The following is a 17,581-nucleotide window of genomic DNA, read 5'->3' as shown; positions in this document are numbered from 1 at the left end:
TTAATCTAAGGATGCTCCAGATGCCTAACGGCTGAACCGAGGCAGCTGGGATGCAGTTCTTTCGGATTAGCTCGCTGAGCTGCCAATCGCGGGAGCCCTCAACCAATTGACGACCGTGTTTGGAAGGGCGGGAAAGGAGGCGGCACCAGGCCCTCCATTGCGGCACGCGACCCCGCTCGCCGCGGCCTCCTATTGGTCAAACGCTCAGAACGGCGGCCCTGATTTGCGGAGTTGGGCGGGCCAATGAGGAGGAGCCACCTTGTGATTGGCCGTGGTGGGGCGCCAGAGGGGCGTGAAGGGCAGATTAAAGGAGGAGCGGAGCGCCTCGGCCGGTGAGATGAGTTTTCGACGTTTGGCTTCTAAGACGCTCTTTTGCGGCTGCCTGGTAGGGCGCGGACTCACCAAGGCGATGGTAAGTGGCGAGCTGGGGTGGGTCTCCCGGTGAGTACGCTCTAGTCATGGTGGCTTTCTCTATGGTCAGATCATAGAGCACCTTTGAGGGCGACGGCGGGTCTCTTTGGAGGACCCAGATGGTCCCCTCTTAAGAGTCCCTGGAGGACCTTCCCGCGCTTTCCCTTGAGGTTGTCTGCTTCGCGACTTCTCTTCCGAGGGATATAATTTTCCCACAAACGTTAGGGTAGGGCGAGGCTGGAGCCCAGTAAAATAGATGTGGGTGTATGGGAAACTTGCCCTGGGGTGCCATGAGTTTTTATCAATTTTAATTTAAGTAATTTGGAGTTTGGGGGTTGTTTTTACTGTTTGGGGTGGTTGTTACAATAAAGGTGTACCTCAGTCTTGTAAAGTAAATAAAATAAAATTTTTCTGCAGCAGGTATCTTCCTTGCAGGCAAATTGGGCCAAAATTCCCAGGATCTCCTTGGAAGTGGGGCAAACACCATGCTTTTCCCATAATGCTTTGATTGGGCTAGGCTAATTTTCCCAGAGTTCTCTGGGAACAGCTTTTCCTGGGAGGGCTATCCAAGCCTCCTACTGATTTATTTCAGCTTCCCCCCCTTCAGTCCTCCCCTCCTATGTTCCATTGTCCTGGAGAAAATGGATTTATTCGGGCCTCAGGGTTGCTGCTTGCCTGCCCCAGTTGGGTTAAAGCAATACAGAAGACCGACCATGAAACTGAAAGCTACCCCTTCCCAGAACGGGCATTGTAGTTTTAAATTGATGCCTCCAGGTACCTTTCAAGGATGAAAACTGTGTTGTGTTCTGGCTCCTTAGAGAACGGAGCTCTTAAATGAAAAAACAGCTGCAGCTGAGAGCTGCATTGAGCGCATGGGATAGAATAAGGTAAATTAAATGTGTGCAAATGCATTTGAAGTGCTAAACAGCTTGGGTGGTTTGGTTTTTAGATTTTAGTTAGCAACAAGGGTCGCAAAGTTAGACAGGATCCACTGGACCTCCAGCTCAGAATAAGTGTGCTGTAACAGAAAATATATTTTGTGCCTTACATGTATTAAACAACTCAGCCATCCCAGTTGCCTAAGCGATTCTAGAGGGTATACAAAGAATACAAATTAAAACTACAAAAATATGAAGCAATAGATATGTCAGGCCATATTGCTTTCCTCAGGGCTAATTAGATAAGCCAGGCCACCACAGCTCTTCTGAAGGGCCATACAGACATGGGGGGGATATTATTCCATAGGGCTGGTGACTGTTTAAGGATCCTGCCTACTCCCCGTCCCTTGCCCTTTTGTAATGTGGCTGTCCTCTGAAAAGCTTTGTGTTTTCTTCTTTGTCTCCCTGATTCTGTGGACCAGCTCCAGTTTGCTGCTGCTTTAGTATAATGAAATTTACACTCTAGAATTAGTGCTTCCAAATTTGGAAGTATGGACTTGGCTAGTAGCCTTTCCTGCATACAAATGTGCCAGAGCTAAAAGTAGTTAGGGATCTGTGCTGAAACTTCCTAGTGGAAGCAATTAAGTGTTGCTTTAATTATTCAAAAGCAAGCCACCTGCCCTTAATGCTGTCTTTTCTGAAGACACTAATGCAATTAAGCCGAGGCTTTGTTACCTTAGAACAAACATTAGAGCCACACAAAATGATGGCAGTTCTTTGGGCTATGATATCTGCTTCCTCCTGTTTGGAAAGATTGTGATCCTGCCAGAAGATGCCATGCAGGCTGAGCGTTGCAGCCCCAGCACATTTGGCGGGCGCCTGATTGGAGAAAGCAAAGCTCTGCAATGTTGTGTCAGATCTTACCAAGCAGCTCTCGCCAAGATTCAAGATTGAAACATTTTAAATGATTAAACATTGAAATGTTTTCAAGAGTATTTTGAGTCTTGCTTTGGGTGTTCGCATGAAGCTCTGAGATAATTTAAACATTTACATATGAAATGTTATTAGGAGTTGAGGTCTACAAGCAGATTATTGTATGTGCAAAGATGGAAAGACTTGGCACTACCACAATGGAAGAATGGTTAGTGAAGGTGATGAAACTTGATGAGATGGCTAAATTGGCTTCTTTGATCAGAGAAAAGACAACATCTACATTTATTGCTGACTGGAAACCACTTACGGACTTTTTGCATGAAACAGAAAAAATGAAATTATGATTTATGGTTTTGATTAGACAGGCTAGATTATAGCAAGAAGAATTACATTGTAACCATGGAGTAAGAGGTAAATTTCTAATTGTACTTATCACTGCTGTAAAGATCAGGAGGTACTTCTTTGTATCTTCTTCCTTTTTTCTTTTTTTTTCTTTTCTGTACCTTTAGCTTTCTCTTTGATTTCTTTTTCTTCCTTTATATTAGTTTTTATCTTCCTCTTTAAAATTTTACAATTATATGAAAAGAGGATTTCAGGTTTACACTCAAATCCTAATTACTTTCAGCCATCAGTCTCAGAATGATCAAAGACAGGTGCAGTAAACTGGGTTTCCATTTTCTGACAACCATCACCTTCCCAGCTGAGGGAGATCCCAGTTTTTTCAAATCTGACATCCTGAGAATTAAGAGCCACTTGGATCATGATTATGGCTCATAGCTGTTATGATGAGGATGTAAAATAGCTTCTTCACATTACAGCTTGTAGAAGTGAATTCTGTAAGCTGAGTACACTGTGGCCCTTCTGCTTTCTGTTCTTCCATGGTTTTTCTAGACAGACAGTAGGAAAAGTTTCTCTGAGCTCCTCTTAATGTTAAAACTTCCAAGCGCTTCTAAATCAGTTTCCATGGAAAACAGAAATCCTGGCAGAACTGCTTTCTTTTAAACTCCAGGAAAGATGGAGCAACTTCTGGCTGCAAACTGAGCCTCTGAAATGGTATCGCTGTGGACTAATGAGTAACCAGAACCATTTATTAAATTTTAACAATTTGTTAAAAATGGTATTTTGAGCAAGCAAGGGTGAATTTACATGGTACAGCATAGCTTGATCTTTAATTACGGGGAAAGATATGTCTATACCCATTTTTTTTTCTTTACCTTCTGTTAGGTGCAGTCTGGGGTTTTTTTTTTCTGGGCTGAATGCAGACAAAGGCTAGTTTTGACAAAGCATTGGAAGTGAAAGCAGCCATTTCTGTTTTAGCCTGCAATGCAGAAGTGAAATTCAAAAAGGGCAGGGAAATGGTTTACCTTTGCCTAGTTTCTCTCCAGGCCAGTGGGCAGATGTGAGCAAGTTGCTGGTGCCAAGACTTCTGCCTTGGATCCCGGTTTATCATGGATTGATAATTTGGGGCTATAAAAAACTAAGAGTAGAAGCCAAAATCTCCCTTCTGGTGCAATCTCTTGTTATCTGTCCCTTTTGTACTGCTAATTACATAATCTGAGGCTTGTGTAAAGGGTTTGTTCCTGTGGGGAGGGTGATACAATTCAGCAGTGTTGTAGCTCATGTGATTGTGATGAGAAAGCAGGCAAAAGGTATGGGCAAAGAAGTGGGAAGAAAATAACTTGCATTTCTGTTTCCCATCATGGAGTTTTAGTAGGGCCAAAGCTATAGAACTTCTGAGTAGCAATTTTCAAGTAGAAAGCAGTTTAAAAAAACCCACCAGAAATTCCTGTATCCCTGGTTGAATGTTTTATGTGTTGTGCACATTACTTTCTGGTCTAAGTCCCAAGGTCTAGGAAAAGTTTAAAAGGGGAATGAATCCAGGATTGTATGCATTCAAAATGGATGCATAGTTTACCAGCTGACATTGGATAAGAACAGATTTCCCCAAATCAGTGTTCCTCAACCTTGGCAACTTTAAGATGTGGGGATTTCAGCTCCCAGAATTCCCCAGCCAGCTAGGTTGGCTGGGGAATTCTGGGAGCTGAAATCCCCACATCTTAAAGTTGCCAAGGTTGAGAAACAGAGCCCTAAATCAATGTGGTTCTTTCTCCTGTTGCCAGAACCCCCGTATAACATGCTCAGCCATGGGAAGGCAAACCTGGTAATGCTCAGATGTTTTGACCCTATTTCCCAAAATCTCTTGCCATTGACACTGCTGGCTGGAATGAATGGGAGCTGGGCTTCAAAACACTTGGAAGGCAAAATGCTGCCTTCCCCACTGCTAAGCCATGATCTGCCTTGGTGGGTTGGTTTTAGGGTGTGGCTCGAACCTGGCTATTGTAGTTTTGTAAACCTAGGCTTTGTGTGTGTGGTGGGGGGATTAGCATATTGTGGTTGACTTAACAAACTTGTTGTAATGAATGCCTATTCCACAAATATTCAGACTCATAAGGTAAAATAAGATCTGGTTTATTATAGAATAGAATGCAAACACAATGAAAGCTGAGAATGGGAAAAGCACACCTAAAATCAAACTAAATAACCCGATACAAATGAAGTCCCACCCCCTACAATCGTCTCAAATTCACAACCCCAGGTGCTCCTAACGAGTTCTGCTGATCAATGGAAAAAGACCTTGAACAGAGAAGATAACCCAAACACATTCCGTCTTAACGAACACAGAGCTTGGTGCAAGGTCCCTCAGCAGCTCCTTCCCAACCAGAAACGTGCGTCAGCGCCCTGGCATGCAAAACATTACGATGTACAATGCACATTGAAACGGTGAACGTGACACTTGTAGCTTATTGCAATGTGTGACCCAGATCACAGTTCATAGATTTCAATGAAACAGTTGTGGGGCCTTCTCCAACCTGGTGCCCTCCAGGTGCATCTTTGGGGCTGCAGCTCTCTGAATTCCCAGCCTGAATGGCCAGCAGTCCCAGTGCATCTGGTAAGCCTCAATCATGCCTGCTTAAGATCTTTAAAGAGGGAAGTATAATAAATGTGTAGGTTGTTCACACCTTGAGCTATAACTTGGTTCTTTCTGGGACCACCTCATTTCTGTGATACCTGAATGTAGTCTGTGCTAAGCCTCTACTGTTGCTTAAGAAATCCTTAGTTGGATATGGGTGGCACTTCTCAGTCCAGCTTTTTCTAAGAAATCTCTGAGAAGGTGGCTAGGATTCTACTGCTGCTTTATCTTTCCTGCCTGAGTCTTTAGAAGCAGGCATCTGGAAGGAGGTGGGTTGGACCCTGGCTGAGAGAGCATGCAGTGTGTTGCTGTCCCATGCAAAGTAATTGCTAAAGTCCCTGGGATCTAACTGAGATGAAAACAGGCTAATTTGGGCTTCTTTTGTCCTCTCAGTAACTTCCACTTTAATGGCAATGTGAAATCCTTGCTGGGAGGGTTGTGGGAGAGCTGTGTTAGTCTGTGGTAGGCCAAAATCTGACTAACCTATTTTATTCAAAGGGATAAACTTTTTGTGAGCTGCTGCTCATTTCATCAGCTGAGTGGCTTAACTGATGTTGGATTTAAATTGGTGAGGAGGGAAGGGAAGACAAGATGGTGGTTATACAGATGCATGTTATGGGTGAGACAGATTACAGGCATCTTATTGGTTAACAATTATACTGTGCTGAAATCTATGCTTGTTGAGACCTTCAGAGATAGCTTTGTTAGTCTAGAGAAAGCATTTCTCAATCTTTTGACCCTGGAGGAACCCTTGAAATATTTTTCAGGCCTCAGGGAACCTCTGCACATTCAGGCCCAGATACAGGCCAGACGTCACAAAATTATTCTATTTTTTTCATGGGTAGGCCTGTATATATGCATTAACATTGCAGTAAAAATAGAGAATGAAACGTACCTCTTTACTGTGAAGTTGCCCAAATTTGAAATAATTTTTTAAATAAATCATAATCTCCCAGGGAATCCCTAGTGACCTCTTGCAGAACCCTAGAGTTCTGCAGAGCCCTGGTCAAGAAACCCTGGCCTAGAGCAGTGTTTCTCAACCGTGGCAGCTTGAAGATGTGTGGACTTCAACTCCCAGAATTGCCCAGCCAGCATGCTGGTTGGGGAATTCTGGGAGTTGAAGTCCACACACCTTCAAGCTGCCACGGTTGAGAAACACTGATTTAGAGCAATGTTTCTCAACCTCATCCATTTTAAGATGTACTAGACAACCAGTGACCAGTTGGGTCATTGTTTCAGAGATATTTCCTTACCAGATTCCTCAGTGCCTTCTAATGCACTGCCTTCACTAGCAAGTTCTTAAATTCAGGGAGATATTCAGAAATGTATCTGCCTTGAAAATAGCCCATGTCGTTCATATTGAGCTACTGTATATAGGTCAAACATCAGTTGACCACAGGAAATGTTTTAAGACATTTTGTATTGTCATAAAATACTTTATAAAATTTGCCAAATTTCTATTCCATGGGAGTCATGGGTCCCAGATTTTGGATGTAGTCTGTAAGTTTGAGGTACCTTGGTTCAAAAATTGTTGGTCTACGATGCACTGTTTCGCCCAGTTAAAGGTTATAGTATCAAATAGACAGAGTTTTAGTAGTAGGTAGATAGATGGAGTTCAACTCCCAGAATTCCCCAGCCAATGTGTTGAAGTCCACACATCTTAAAGTTGCTCAAGTTGAGAAACACTGGCCTAGGGTAGCAAAAAAAATCAGGAGCTGGCTGGTACTGTAGCACTTTTCCAGATTAACACATTTTATTAAAAAGCTTAAGGCAGGAAGCGAATGCCTTTTAATAAAATTTGTTTGGCAGTGCTACCAGATTCCTCCTGATTTGGAGATATCCTGAAACCTTTTGATGTTTGTGAGTTTGCTGAGAGGTTAATAAGATGAATAATTATTACTTAATAGGGTTAAAAATTAATTAGTTTGCATGTATCCTGCGCTGCACCTGCATAACCTCTCTGTCTTCCCCATCTCCCGTCCCCCCCAGCCTCAACCCAATGTAAATCCTGCATCAGTTTAGCTCCTTCATGCATCTGATAACGCACGAAAGCCTAGGCCTTTGAACACAATTTTTCAGGGAGTGAAAGCTTTGCTAATGACATGGCTCAATGCATCTTAGTCTTCGAAACAGGATACCTACTAATTACGTTTCAAAGGTGGTGCCTGGCTGGCACTCCTTGTAATAGAACCAAGCAGTGTGTTTGAAAACCCAGGGAGGGTTTTTGTGATCTTCCCATCCAAATCTGCCCCATCCACAGAACGCCTAAAACGTATTACAGGCTTAATGTCGCCAGTGAAACCAGCCGTGGTATCAGTTCTTCTTAGGGATGTTTACCTACAGCTTCTTAACACGCCTAGGGGAAAGATACAGATGAACATCCAACTGAAAAATTGACTGCATGACTTACCAGGGTCTGTCAGGATACATGTTTATCAGCCTTCTCTAGTTGGGTCAGACGTGGGGCACACAGGAAGAGCAACTCATGAGCCAACTTGGTTGCAACAGCCAGACCTGAGATGTCACTGTTCTGATGTCTCTTAAGCATGCGTGTTGACAGCTTTCCGTTTCTGTACGCCTCCTAAGATAAGATAAAAATCTCCAGAAGGAAAACATGTTCCCAGAAGGTATCCTGCCCTTGCTATCCCTGCATGAAGATCTTGCTAATGACACATGTCAGTTGAACAAAGAAAGGACAAATTTGTTGTGCAGGCACCTGCACCCTCTAGGAGAGGCACACAGGGAAATGTACAGTTGCTTCTTCTAAAATCCACAGCTGTGCTCAGCAGGGGAAGACTTACATCCATGCTGTGGGATTAGATTTAACATTTAAAGGCTTAGTATTGGTTATAGCAATTCTTTATTAACTCAGTATTTTACTTTTGCAGAGTATTTTCCATCCTTCTTTTTGAATTCCCCCTGGAGAATCTTTGCTCACTGAATGAACTGTGTTTCCTGTTCCTCTGTTAGTGGGGGTAACACTGAAACCAGCAGCAACCCAGCTCATAAGCTTCTCCTGTGAAGTAAATTGTCTTGTGTGAGCCTAATCGACAGAAGGCCCTGCTCCTTAAAGCAGTATTTTTCAACCGTGGCAAGTTTAAGATGTGTGGACTTCAATTCCCAGAATTCCCCAGCCAGCATGGGGAAACACTGCCTTAAAGCAACATTATCAAGTGGGCCCCTTTGGTGGTGGTGGGGAACTCTTCAACCCTTGGACCTGCAGTTCATATATGATGCTGAGTTGTGGTTTGTTTTAAAAGAGGTTTGTTTGGGGCTTGGCATAAAGGGTAAGCCCAGCCTTGTGGTTGAGAATTTGGGGTCTCAACGTTCTGGCTGAAAACAGCATTCCGTAATGGACTGTCCTTCTGATGTTTTGTAATTGCAGCTCCCAGAATTCCTCATGTAGCATGTTGCTAGGAACTCTGGGAGCTGCAGTCCCAACATACCTGAAAAATGCTGGGCTGGAGATGCCTGCTTAAAACATTACAGACCGGGTGACCAGAGTGCCCCCCCGCTTCGTTGTGATGTGTTCTGGGTGGGACATGCTCTCAACCTGCCTTTCTCTGCTCTCTAGTGTGCTCAGGCAACCAACTGGCAGTCAGCCAAGTCAATTTATGAGTTCCATGCCAGGGACATTGATGGCAATGATGTCTCGCTGGAGAAATACAGGCAAGTTATTCCCATCTGGGTTTGTTTCGTTTGCCATCTTTGTTTTGTGTTTTTGTGTTCAAATGTTTTTAACCAGCTACAAACCACCCAGAGTCGCTGGGAACTGGGCAGCCTATACATTTAATAGATGATGGTGATGGGCCTTGGTTGGGGATTGGGTGGCCCAACCCAGTTTCTGGCCAGGTTGAGTCCTGGACTGGGTTTCATCTGCAAGCCCGCAGTGTTTGTCTGCTTGTTCGTTTTTTTCAACTGTGTTTGGGAGAAGAGACAATTCCGGCTCCGAAATATCCCATCTTTCCCAAAGAACTCAGCAGGACAGCAGAAATGAGCAGGATGCAGAAAGTTTCAGGTTGCCCTGCTCTGAGTCCAAAACGGTTAGTTCAGCATTTCAGTGTTTTTCTGCCTAGACCCCAGTCAGCATGTGTGGTGAGAGGAGGTTTTACATATATAGAACTTAAATATGAATATATTTCGTTGTCATATATTTTGTATGTAGTGTTCATATATTAGAGACCTTTGCACTTGAATTATGGCCCTGAAGCTGTCGTATTCCCTAGAAGAATTTCGTTGGCTTGCTTACTCTTCCTTTCTAGCAGGCCTTGATTGATAGCTGGGCCCACAGAAGCAAGGTAAGGTGTACATCCCAAGGACAGCTGCTCCGGAGGAAAGGCACTGTTTGAGAACGGTCAAGGCGCCCTAGCGAGGGATGGAAGGAAGGAAGTCCCTTATATGGAATGATGATAGAGGGAAGGAAGGAAGGAAGTTCCTCATGTGGAATGAGGTTACGGTGGATCATGGGCAACTGAGTAAGGGGTGGTCTTCTGGAGGAGGTGTTGAATGGAATGCATATCGTGTGCTGCGAGGAGGGGGTCTTGCGCGGCCGCCCACCCAGCCGCTCGCTGTCGTTGCTTTTGCTCTTGGGTGAAGAATAAAGAACTTCATTTCGTGCAGCTGCCTGTGCCTTTGGTCCCGGCTCAGAAACGAACCTGGTGAGGAAATATAAAAAATTCTAGCGGTGGAATTCCAGGTGGCAGGTACGAGTAACCGTCCCTCTTGTTCCCTGTCGCTGTTCTGTTCCCCCAGGGGCCACGTCTGCATCATCACCAACGTGGCTTCAGAATGAGGCAAGACTGAGGTAAACTACACTCAGCTTGTCGAACTGTACAAGAGATACGCTGAGCGAGGTTTACGCATCCTGGCTTTCCCCTGCAACCAGTTTGGCAAGCAGGTAGGGAGCAGGAGATGGTGGGCTGTTGGCCGGGTGGGGCGGCACTGAGGGGAAATCCTCCCCCTCCTCCTTGGGCTTATTGTTAATTATCCTTCGAAGGTGAGCCAGCGTAGCGGGGAAGGGGCTGGCCGAGGAGCGGGGAGACCCGGCTTCTAGTCCCCCCTCAGCCGCAGAAGCTCATGGGCTGACTCTGGGCCAGTCCCTCCCCCTCAGCCCAGGAGCCAGTCAGGGGTAGTGGGGAAGGGGCTGGCCGAGGAGCGGGGAGACCTGGGTTCTAGGGCCCTGACGGGGGAATGCCAGTGTGGCAAAATGGGGAAGGGGCTGGACTGGTAGTGGAGAAATGACCCAGGGCTCTGCGATGAACTGGCAGATTAAAAAAAAAACCTAACAACCTGATTGCCTCATGCGCTGATAGGTTCCCTGTAAACACCGGCTGAGCGCCGTGCAAAACCACGCGGATCTGCAGCTGAGCAGTTCAGGTGCTAAGTGCAACAATGATAACCTTGTTATCACCCTTCTAAGGCAATTGTCTGTCTCTGTTTTTGTTTTTTTAATAGGAGCCGGGCACAGACATGGAGGTTAAAGCATTTGCTGAAGGTTATGGGGTGAAGTTTGACATGTTTAGCAAGATTGAAGTCAATGGGGACAGGGCTCATCCTCTCTGGAAGTGGATGAAAAACCAGCCCAAAGGCAGAGGCACTCTGGGAAAGTGAGTCCTTGCTACTTCCAACAGAAAAATCACGACTAATATGCTACACACATTAATTCATTTACTCCCGTACTTAATTAAACTCAGACTGCTTCAGTTTCCACTCTAGGCAGCCCATATCACTGCGTATCGTGGGCTTTCAGCTTTTTTTTTTTAATTAAAATTCTAAAGCAGTGTTTCTCAACCTTGGCCACTTTAAGGTGTGTGGACTTCAATTCCCAGAATTCCCCAGCCAGCACTGCTGGCGAGGGAATTCTGGGAGTTGAAGTCCACACACCTTAAAGTGGCCAAGGTTGAGAAACACCATTTTAGCAATAAGGTTTTGAGTTAAACTGTAGAACAAAAGACCTAAACAAACTAAAACTTTAAAACTAAATGATGTCCTGTTCTTTTTTTCAGTGCTATAAAATGGAATTTTAGCAAGGTGAGTATCTTCAACTCTTGAAAAGAGCTTATTTGACTGTATCGTACAACAGCTATTTGGATGGTAATTCCCGATATAGCAACTGTGGCTGTTTCCCCTTTTTGGGCATCAGCATTTTAGAGCCCACTGGCTATGCTGCAGGGACACTTTCCAGAATTCCTAATCAACATCTGCAGCATCAATTGAAAAGGCAGGTGCGAGGGCCGAGTGTGATTTCAGGGGGAAAGGGTGATGTTGCAATGCCCATCTTGGTCCTCTCTGGGGCTGTCCAATTCAGCATTTTCTCTTGGGCTCTTTTGCCCCAGGGACTGGTACACTCTCAAAAGATGGAGGTTCCGTTATTCCAAAGGGGGGGGAAATCTTTTGAACTCCAAGCCTGCTTTGAGCTCAAAACGGCCAATTTGAGCCAGGAACCCTTCCAGTGAGGTTGGACGGCTGTTGTTCTGAAAACATTCCTGTTGGGGGTAATGGCTGCTACTGGCCCACTTCCCTTCTCCAGGCACGTGAGAACATACATTTTATGTTTAAAAATGTGTCCTTTTTTCATTAATTATCTGGGCAGGAGCCCATTGGCCTTCTTCTTGGCTGCAAATGCCCTGTGTTCTTGGCCTTGAAGTGGCTGCCCCACAAGGGCCATTGAGCAAGTTTCAAGGTTGTGGGTGAAGCTCTGTCCTTCCTCTTTGCCACAAGACAGATTTGGCCCTGTCCCCCTCCCTTCAGCTTGTATTCCTTTTTATTTATTTTATGTTTTGGATTTGCATCACTGCCATTTTGTTCAGGAGTGTAGCACAAGGCGATATGCATAATGATTCCTCCTGTTTTCTCCCCAATAATCACCCAGTAGGGTAGGGTGGGCTGAGAAGAGGCAATGGCCCCAAATCCCCCTGGAAGCTGAGGAAGGACTAGAACCTGGGTCTCCCCATTCCTAGTCGCCCTTCATCCCCCTATGCTGGTTGAGTCTTGCTTCTCTGCTAAGTTGGCCAATCAAAGTGTTTTCAAAGCACATACTGAGTTACAGGTAGTCCTCGTTTAACAGCCAGAATTGGGACCACAATTTTGGTTGCTAAGCCAAGTGGTCATTAAGCAAATCCAACACAATTTTACAACCTTTTTTGTGGCTGTCATTAAGTGACCCACACGGTCATTAAGCAAATCACGTGGTTCCGCATTGGTTTTGCTTACCAGAAGCTGGCCAGGAAGGTTGAAAATGGCGATCACGTGATGCTGCAACGGTCATAAACATGAACCGGTTGCCGAGTGCCCAAATTGTAATCATGTGACTCTGGGGATGCTGTGAGTCGTAAGTGTGAGGATTGATCAGAAGTGGTTTTTTTGGTACCATCATAAGTCTGAGCCATCACTAATGAATGGTTGTTAAGTGAGGACTACCTGTAGTGTCTACCTTTTCTCTAGTTCTACAAGGTCTCCCAGCCTTGAATAAACAGGCTTGCACTGAGTTTACTTCCTGCTCATAAGGATCGAGGGGTCTAAGAGCAGGGGCAGAATTTGTTAATAAGGTACACACAACCCTGGAAAGCCTGAACCACGTTCCAGTGTAGCGCTAGGCCTCAATCCAGCCCGAGTTGGAAGGTGGTCTTGCGGTCTCTCGCAAATCCGTGCTGTCTTCCTGCCCCACTGAAAATCAGGCCCTCTTGTCGTTCACCGGCTCTCCTTTTCTTCCTGCAGTTCCTGATCAACAAGGAAGGACAAGTGGTCAAGAGGTTCAGTCCAATGGATGACCCATTAGTAAGTTTGTGTATATTATTATTACTGTCTTGAGTTAAGAGAATACATAAAAGTTCCTGCTTAAAGACTGCCATTTATTTTACTTCAAGAACCCTCCGTGCTCTCACCCAAGGCTCTCTGGCCTCCTTAAGTGTAATGGAAGCCTCTGTTAGGGCGGATTTTGTCCCCTTGTTTTGGGTTAAATCTAGGCTCTCCTTCAGAGAAGATGGGCGTCTGGGATGTGTGTGTGGAATGTCCTGAAGGCATTGCATTGCATTGCATGTAGAAAGTGGGCAGGGTTTCAACTGCATGGCCCCCATCTTGACTCTTTTTGTCTCTCGCTGTCCTTAACTGTTAGGGAAGGCTCTCCTGGTCTGCTCTGAAACCCCATCTCAGAGCAGGGTTGTGATTCATTAAACCCCATTACAGTCTGGTTTAGGACATTGCCCAGTTGCAGAGCTGGACCAGCATGTAGTTCAGCCTGAGTATCTGGTCACAACCCTGGGCTAGGTGGTTCGCACAGCATGCCAAACCCACCCAGGGTGGTGGCAGACCATGGTTTATAGCAGCCTTTCCCAGTCTGGAAGTTGGAGACCCCTGCCAGTTGCAGTCCCAGCCCAGCTGGAGGGCACTAATTTGGAAGAGAACCATGGATGGTCTGATGTAAACTGAGCTAACTGTGCTTTATTCAATAAAGCACGGTTTAGCATGCTGTGTGGACCCCCACCCCCCAGTGTGACTGCTAGGAGGCTGTTTTTGATCCAGTTACTGCTAATTTGCATGTGTAAACCTGGCCAGATGCCACCGCCTCATCCCCCTGTTGTTTTCTCTTGCCTCTTCCTCTGCAGACGATGGAAAAGGACTTGCTCCGTTACCTGTAGGCCCTGGCTTGCCTCCTGCCAGCTCCGACTGTGCTCGGCTGGCGTTCCTCTGGTTAGCCCGTGAATTTTGCCCGGATGACGGCCTGTCTCCAAGCCAAGCCTGTTTGGTGAGGCAGCCCTGAGATATTTGGCACAAGTTCACAGGGAGGGCTAGGTGGAACGTCTATATTTGCACCCCAGACCACACCATCCATCTTGTAGAAATAAAGGTGTGTCGGTTTTTTTCAGCGGATCCAGTGTCTCAGGATTTGTTATGTAAAATCCATCAAGGCTGGGCTGAGTTGGGTGAGCGGGGCGGCTCTTCTAGAAGCTCAAAGCTGCTTGGGCTTGGGGTCTGTCTTTCAAGTAAAGAGGATCTGCGGGTGAGGCGGTTATTCTTCTGCCGGTGTGATCTGGATGGGAAGTGGAAGTTAACCTCCACTGTCAGCCTTGGGTGGGCTGGGGCAACCTCTGGCTATTCAAAAGTCGTTGAAGCTGTACTAAAAGTGGGAGTCGGAGTTTGGCAGCAGCCACTGTCCCGGTTCCCAGCTCCTGCGAAATGGTGTTGCCTTGGGGAGGCCTCCTGATTTTTCTGGTGAGCATTATGCCACATGCCATTGCAAGAGCAAACAAACATGAGAGCATAATTAGTGGGAAGTGAGAACTTAGATAGATTTCCTGCCTTTCAACTCTAGTGAGGACTCAATGCCTAAAGATTAGACAATAAACAAAGGCTTAGTGGAAGACATGCTTTTGCAGAACTTCTGAGAGTACAGGTAGCCCTTGACTTACGATCGCAATTGGAACCAGAACTCATGTCACTAAGCGAGGTGGTCCTTAAGTGAGTCACGCCTGATTTTATTACCTTTTTTGCTGCGGTGGTTAAGCAAATCTGGCTTCCCCCATTGACTTTGCTTTGTTGGAAGCCGGCTGGAAAGGTCGCAAATGGCAATTGAGGGACCCCAGGATGCTGGAACTGTCACAAATACATGCTGCTTGCCAAGCGCCTGAATTTTAATCACGTGACCACAGGGATGCTGCGATGGTCATAAGCACAAGGACCAGTCACAAGTCACTTTTTTCAGCACTGTTGTGACTTTGAATGGTCGCTAAACGAATGGCCGTAAGTCAAGGGCTACCTGTAGGAGCTAAGTCCTAAAGTGAGAATTTCCTAGCCTGAGAGCAGAGTGGGAGGAAGCTTTCTTCCCCTGCTGGAAGGACCAACCTCTGATTACGGGGACATCTTCAGAAAGGCCTCTTCTGCAGAGCCAGCGGCAGGATGGACTTGGGACTGTGGCTGAGCTCAACCCATAAACCCAGTCTTGGATCCGAATCAAGACTGGAAGGGCTGGGCTGGGCTGGGCTTTGCTAGCGAAACTGCAGCCAAACATTGGTCTCTTTCAGCTGCTTAGGAAGGGCACCCCCCCCCCCGCCACGGCTTTTTCTGACTCTCAGAGTAGCGCCTAGAATGCAGAAACTGGTCTGAGACCTTTGGAAGGGAGGGTCGGGATCAATATGCAACCAGTTCCACTGCTTTCAGTTGCAGGCGCCTCTTCCCAGTAGCTCGGCTGCATTACTGCTGACCATTCAGCATCTCCTGCTGTTTCTTAGGAGCTCAAGGCTGATCCTGCTAGATTAAAGCGAGAGGCCGTCTAATCTCCTCCTCCCCCAAACCGCCAGAGCAGTGTTTCCCAACCATAGCAATGTCAAGATGGGTGGACTTCGACTCCCAGAGCTCCCCAGCCACCTTTCCCAGTGTTTTGGCCATAAGGGCCACCCCACGCATGACGGGTACCACAACTGTTAGTTAATGCGAGCTGTCCTTTGCTGGAAGTTGGTTTAGTCTTCTCTTGGGACCCCCCCCCAACTAACATCTGTTCCCACATGTTGCAGCAGAGAACATACTAAATGTCAGGCTGGATGAGAGGCGCGCTCGTTTCTGAAACTCCTTGGCGAATGACCCTGCATTATGGATGGGAATATTTTTAGCAAACCTTCCCCCCCCCTTACCCTTTGCTTTGTCAAAAGGTGGCTCTGAACAAAGTGAAATCGTAGCAACTTGAACAACTGATCCTCTTTTCAGAAATGGGGGCAGCTCTTCTGGCTCCTTCCTAAACAACTGAAAAGGGAGATAAACGCTCTTTCTCCCTGCTTCGGTGACAAAATTCTTGCAATTGCTCTTTCTCTTGAGTGATATTCATTCTATTTCTTTGCAACCTTGGTTAAGTGGTACACCTTTCACCTGAAGTGTTAGCAACTTGTGGCACATGCTGGCAGATGGTGCAGCTGTGGGTACAACCTTGAGTGGGATTTAAAACATACAGGTCGTCCTCAACTTAATGACCGTCTGAAGTTATGACGGCCTTGGGATGGTTGCTTTATGGCATGTAAAGCACGTCCGAGCCTCACAAAATATCGCACCACCCTCTGTGGTCACATGATCGCATTTTGGGTGTTTGGCAACAGGCTCACATTTATGACCAGTTGCAGTGTCCCACGGTCACATAATAGCATTTTGTGACTTTTTTTGCTGCTTTCCAGCAAAAAACTCCCATTGGGGGAGCTGGATTTGCTTAACTGCTGTAAAAATGGTCGTAAAATTGGGTCCAGTCACATGGTGACTCGACTTCCGACTGCAACGACTTCCGATGGAAATTCCAGTCCTAGTTGAGGACTCTCTTATCTGTGCACTGAGTTACACCTATAGTGAATTGGAGCAAGCAAGCCTTTATGTGTCTCTCCTTGTGGGAGGTTCCACTCAGCTAATGTGGAGCATGGAAATCCCCCCCGTGTTACATGGCTCAGGCTGTGTTTCAGCTCAGGAAGACATGGAATCCCATTACAGCCTCTGATGAGAACAGCTTATCTCCAAAGCTTTAACATTCGTTTTGCTGGGTTGATTTGCATCTTTGCATGTGTACCTACTGGGCAATTTTAAAAACTGCACATAAGCACCTGCCGAGTCTTGACATTTACAGGTGTGAGTGTGGCTGATGAACTGAACCTCTAAGTAACTCCTTTGCTGGGCTCTGCCTGGTACAGCTGGGATGCGGTGGATTATCCCTAGCACGACAAAACTGCCAACAGTGAAGAATCAATTTCCAACCTGGCTATTTTTCTCCTCGACGAGCTCCTGATGAGACCAAAAGCTTCATAATATGGAAAGCTGACCAGCTTGATCCTGCTCAACCCGGTTAGCAGCAGCCTGCCCACCCCAAAGGCCCCTGGGCACTTTGCAGCCTCTCCAAACCATGGGTGTGATACTTTTTAGGCCAAGATAAGTAACATGTTTCTCAACAGATTCTGAATGAAAAATGTGTGAGCAAGACAAAAGTATACCAATGTTTGTTCTGTTTTTTTTCATCTCCCCTAACCTTTCGCACAGAACCCCCAAATGCTTCATTCTGGAAAAGTAGAGCGTGCCTTGGAATATCAACCCCAGCGCATGTTCATACTGCGCAATTTAACAAGAGCTAGCAAAGATGAACTTTCCAGGCCGTGAGTTTTTCCAGGGCTTTCTGACTTAAGGGGGGAAAAAAAACAGTCGCAAAACATCTCACACTTGAAACATTCTGAGGTTACAGGGTGTTGTTCTGTCCTTACTAGAGGTGCTCCGAATTCAAAACACAGGCATTTTGAATGTGAAAAGTTCAAAGTACCACTAAAAAAAAAAAATAGAATCAGTTGAGAAACTCTAGGCAGGCCGACATTTTGACTGCGCTATTTATTTTTGCATGCAAGGTAGGCCTTCCACATCTGAGCCCACGTCTGCA

General features: G+C 46.0%; 1 protein-coding gene across 1 annotated transcript; it reads left to right on the top strand.

Moving 5' to 3' along the window:
* The first annotated feature begins 322 nt into the window (after positions 1 to 322).
* GPX4 (glutathione peroxidase 4) lies at positions 323 to 14,034 on the top strand. The gene is made up of 7 exons (XM_063290894.1): positions 323 to 412; positions 8,768 to 8,862; positions 9,946 to 10,090; positions 10,648 to 10,799; positions 11,199 to 11,223; positions 12,910 to 12,969; positions 13,797 to 14,034. The coding sequence occupies exons 1-7, from the start codon at positions 338 to 340 to the stop codon at positions 13,827 to 13,829; spliced, it is 585 nt and encodes a 194-aa protein (XP_063146964.1). The 5' UTR covers positions 323 to 337; the 3' UTR covers positions 13,830 to 14,034.
* Positions 14,035 to 17,581: the final 3,547 nt, after the last annotated feature.

This window comes from Candoia aspera, chromosome 1 (genome assembly GCF_035149785.1).
Source record: "Candoia aspera isolate rCanAsp1 chromosome 1, rCanAsp1.hap2, whole genome shotgun sequence".
NCBI classification, from domain to species: domain Eukaryota; kingdom Metazoa; phylum Chordata; class Lepidosauria; order Squamata; family Boidae; genus Candoia; species Candoia aspera.
The sequence above is the reverse complement of the archived record's forward strand: the minus strand, read 5'-3'. Positions and strand labels throughout refer to the sequence as shown.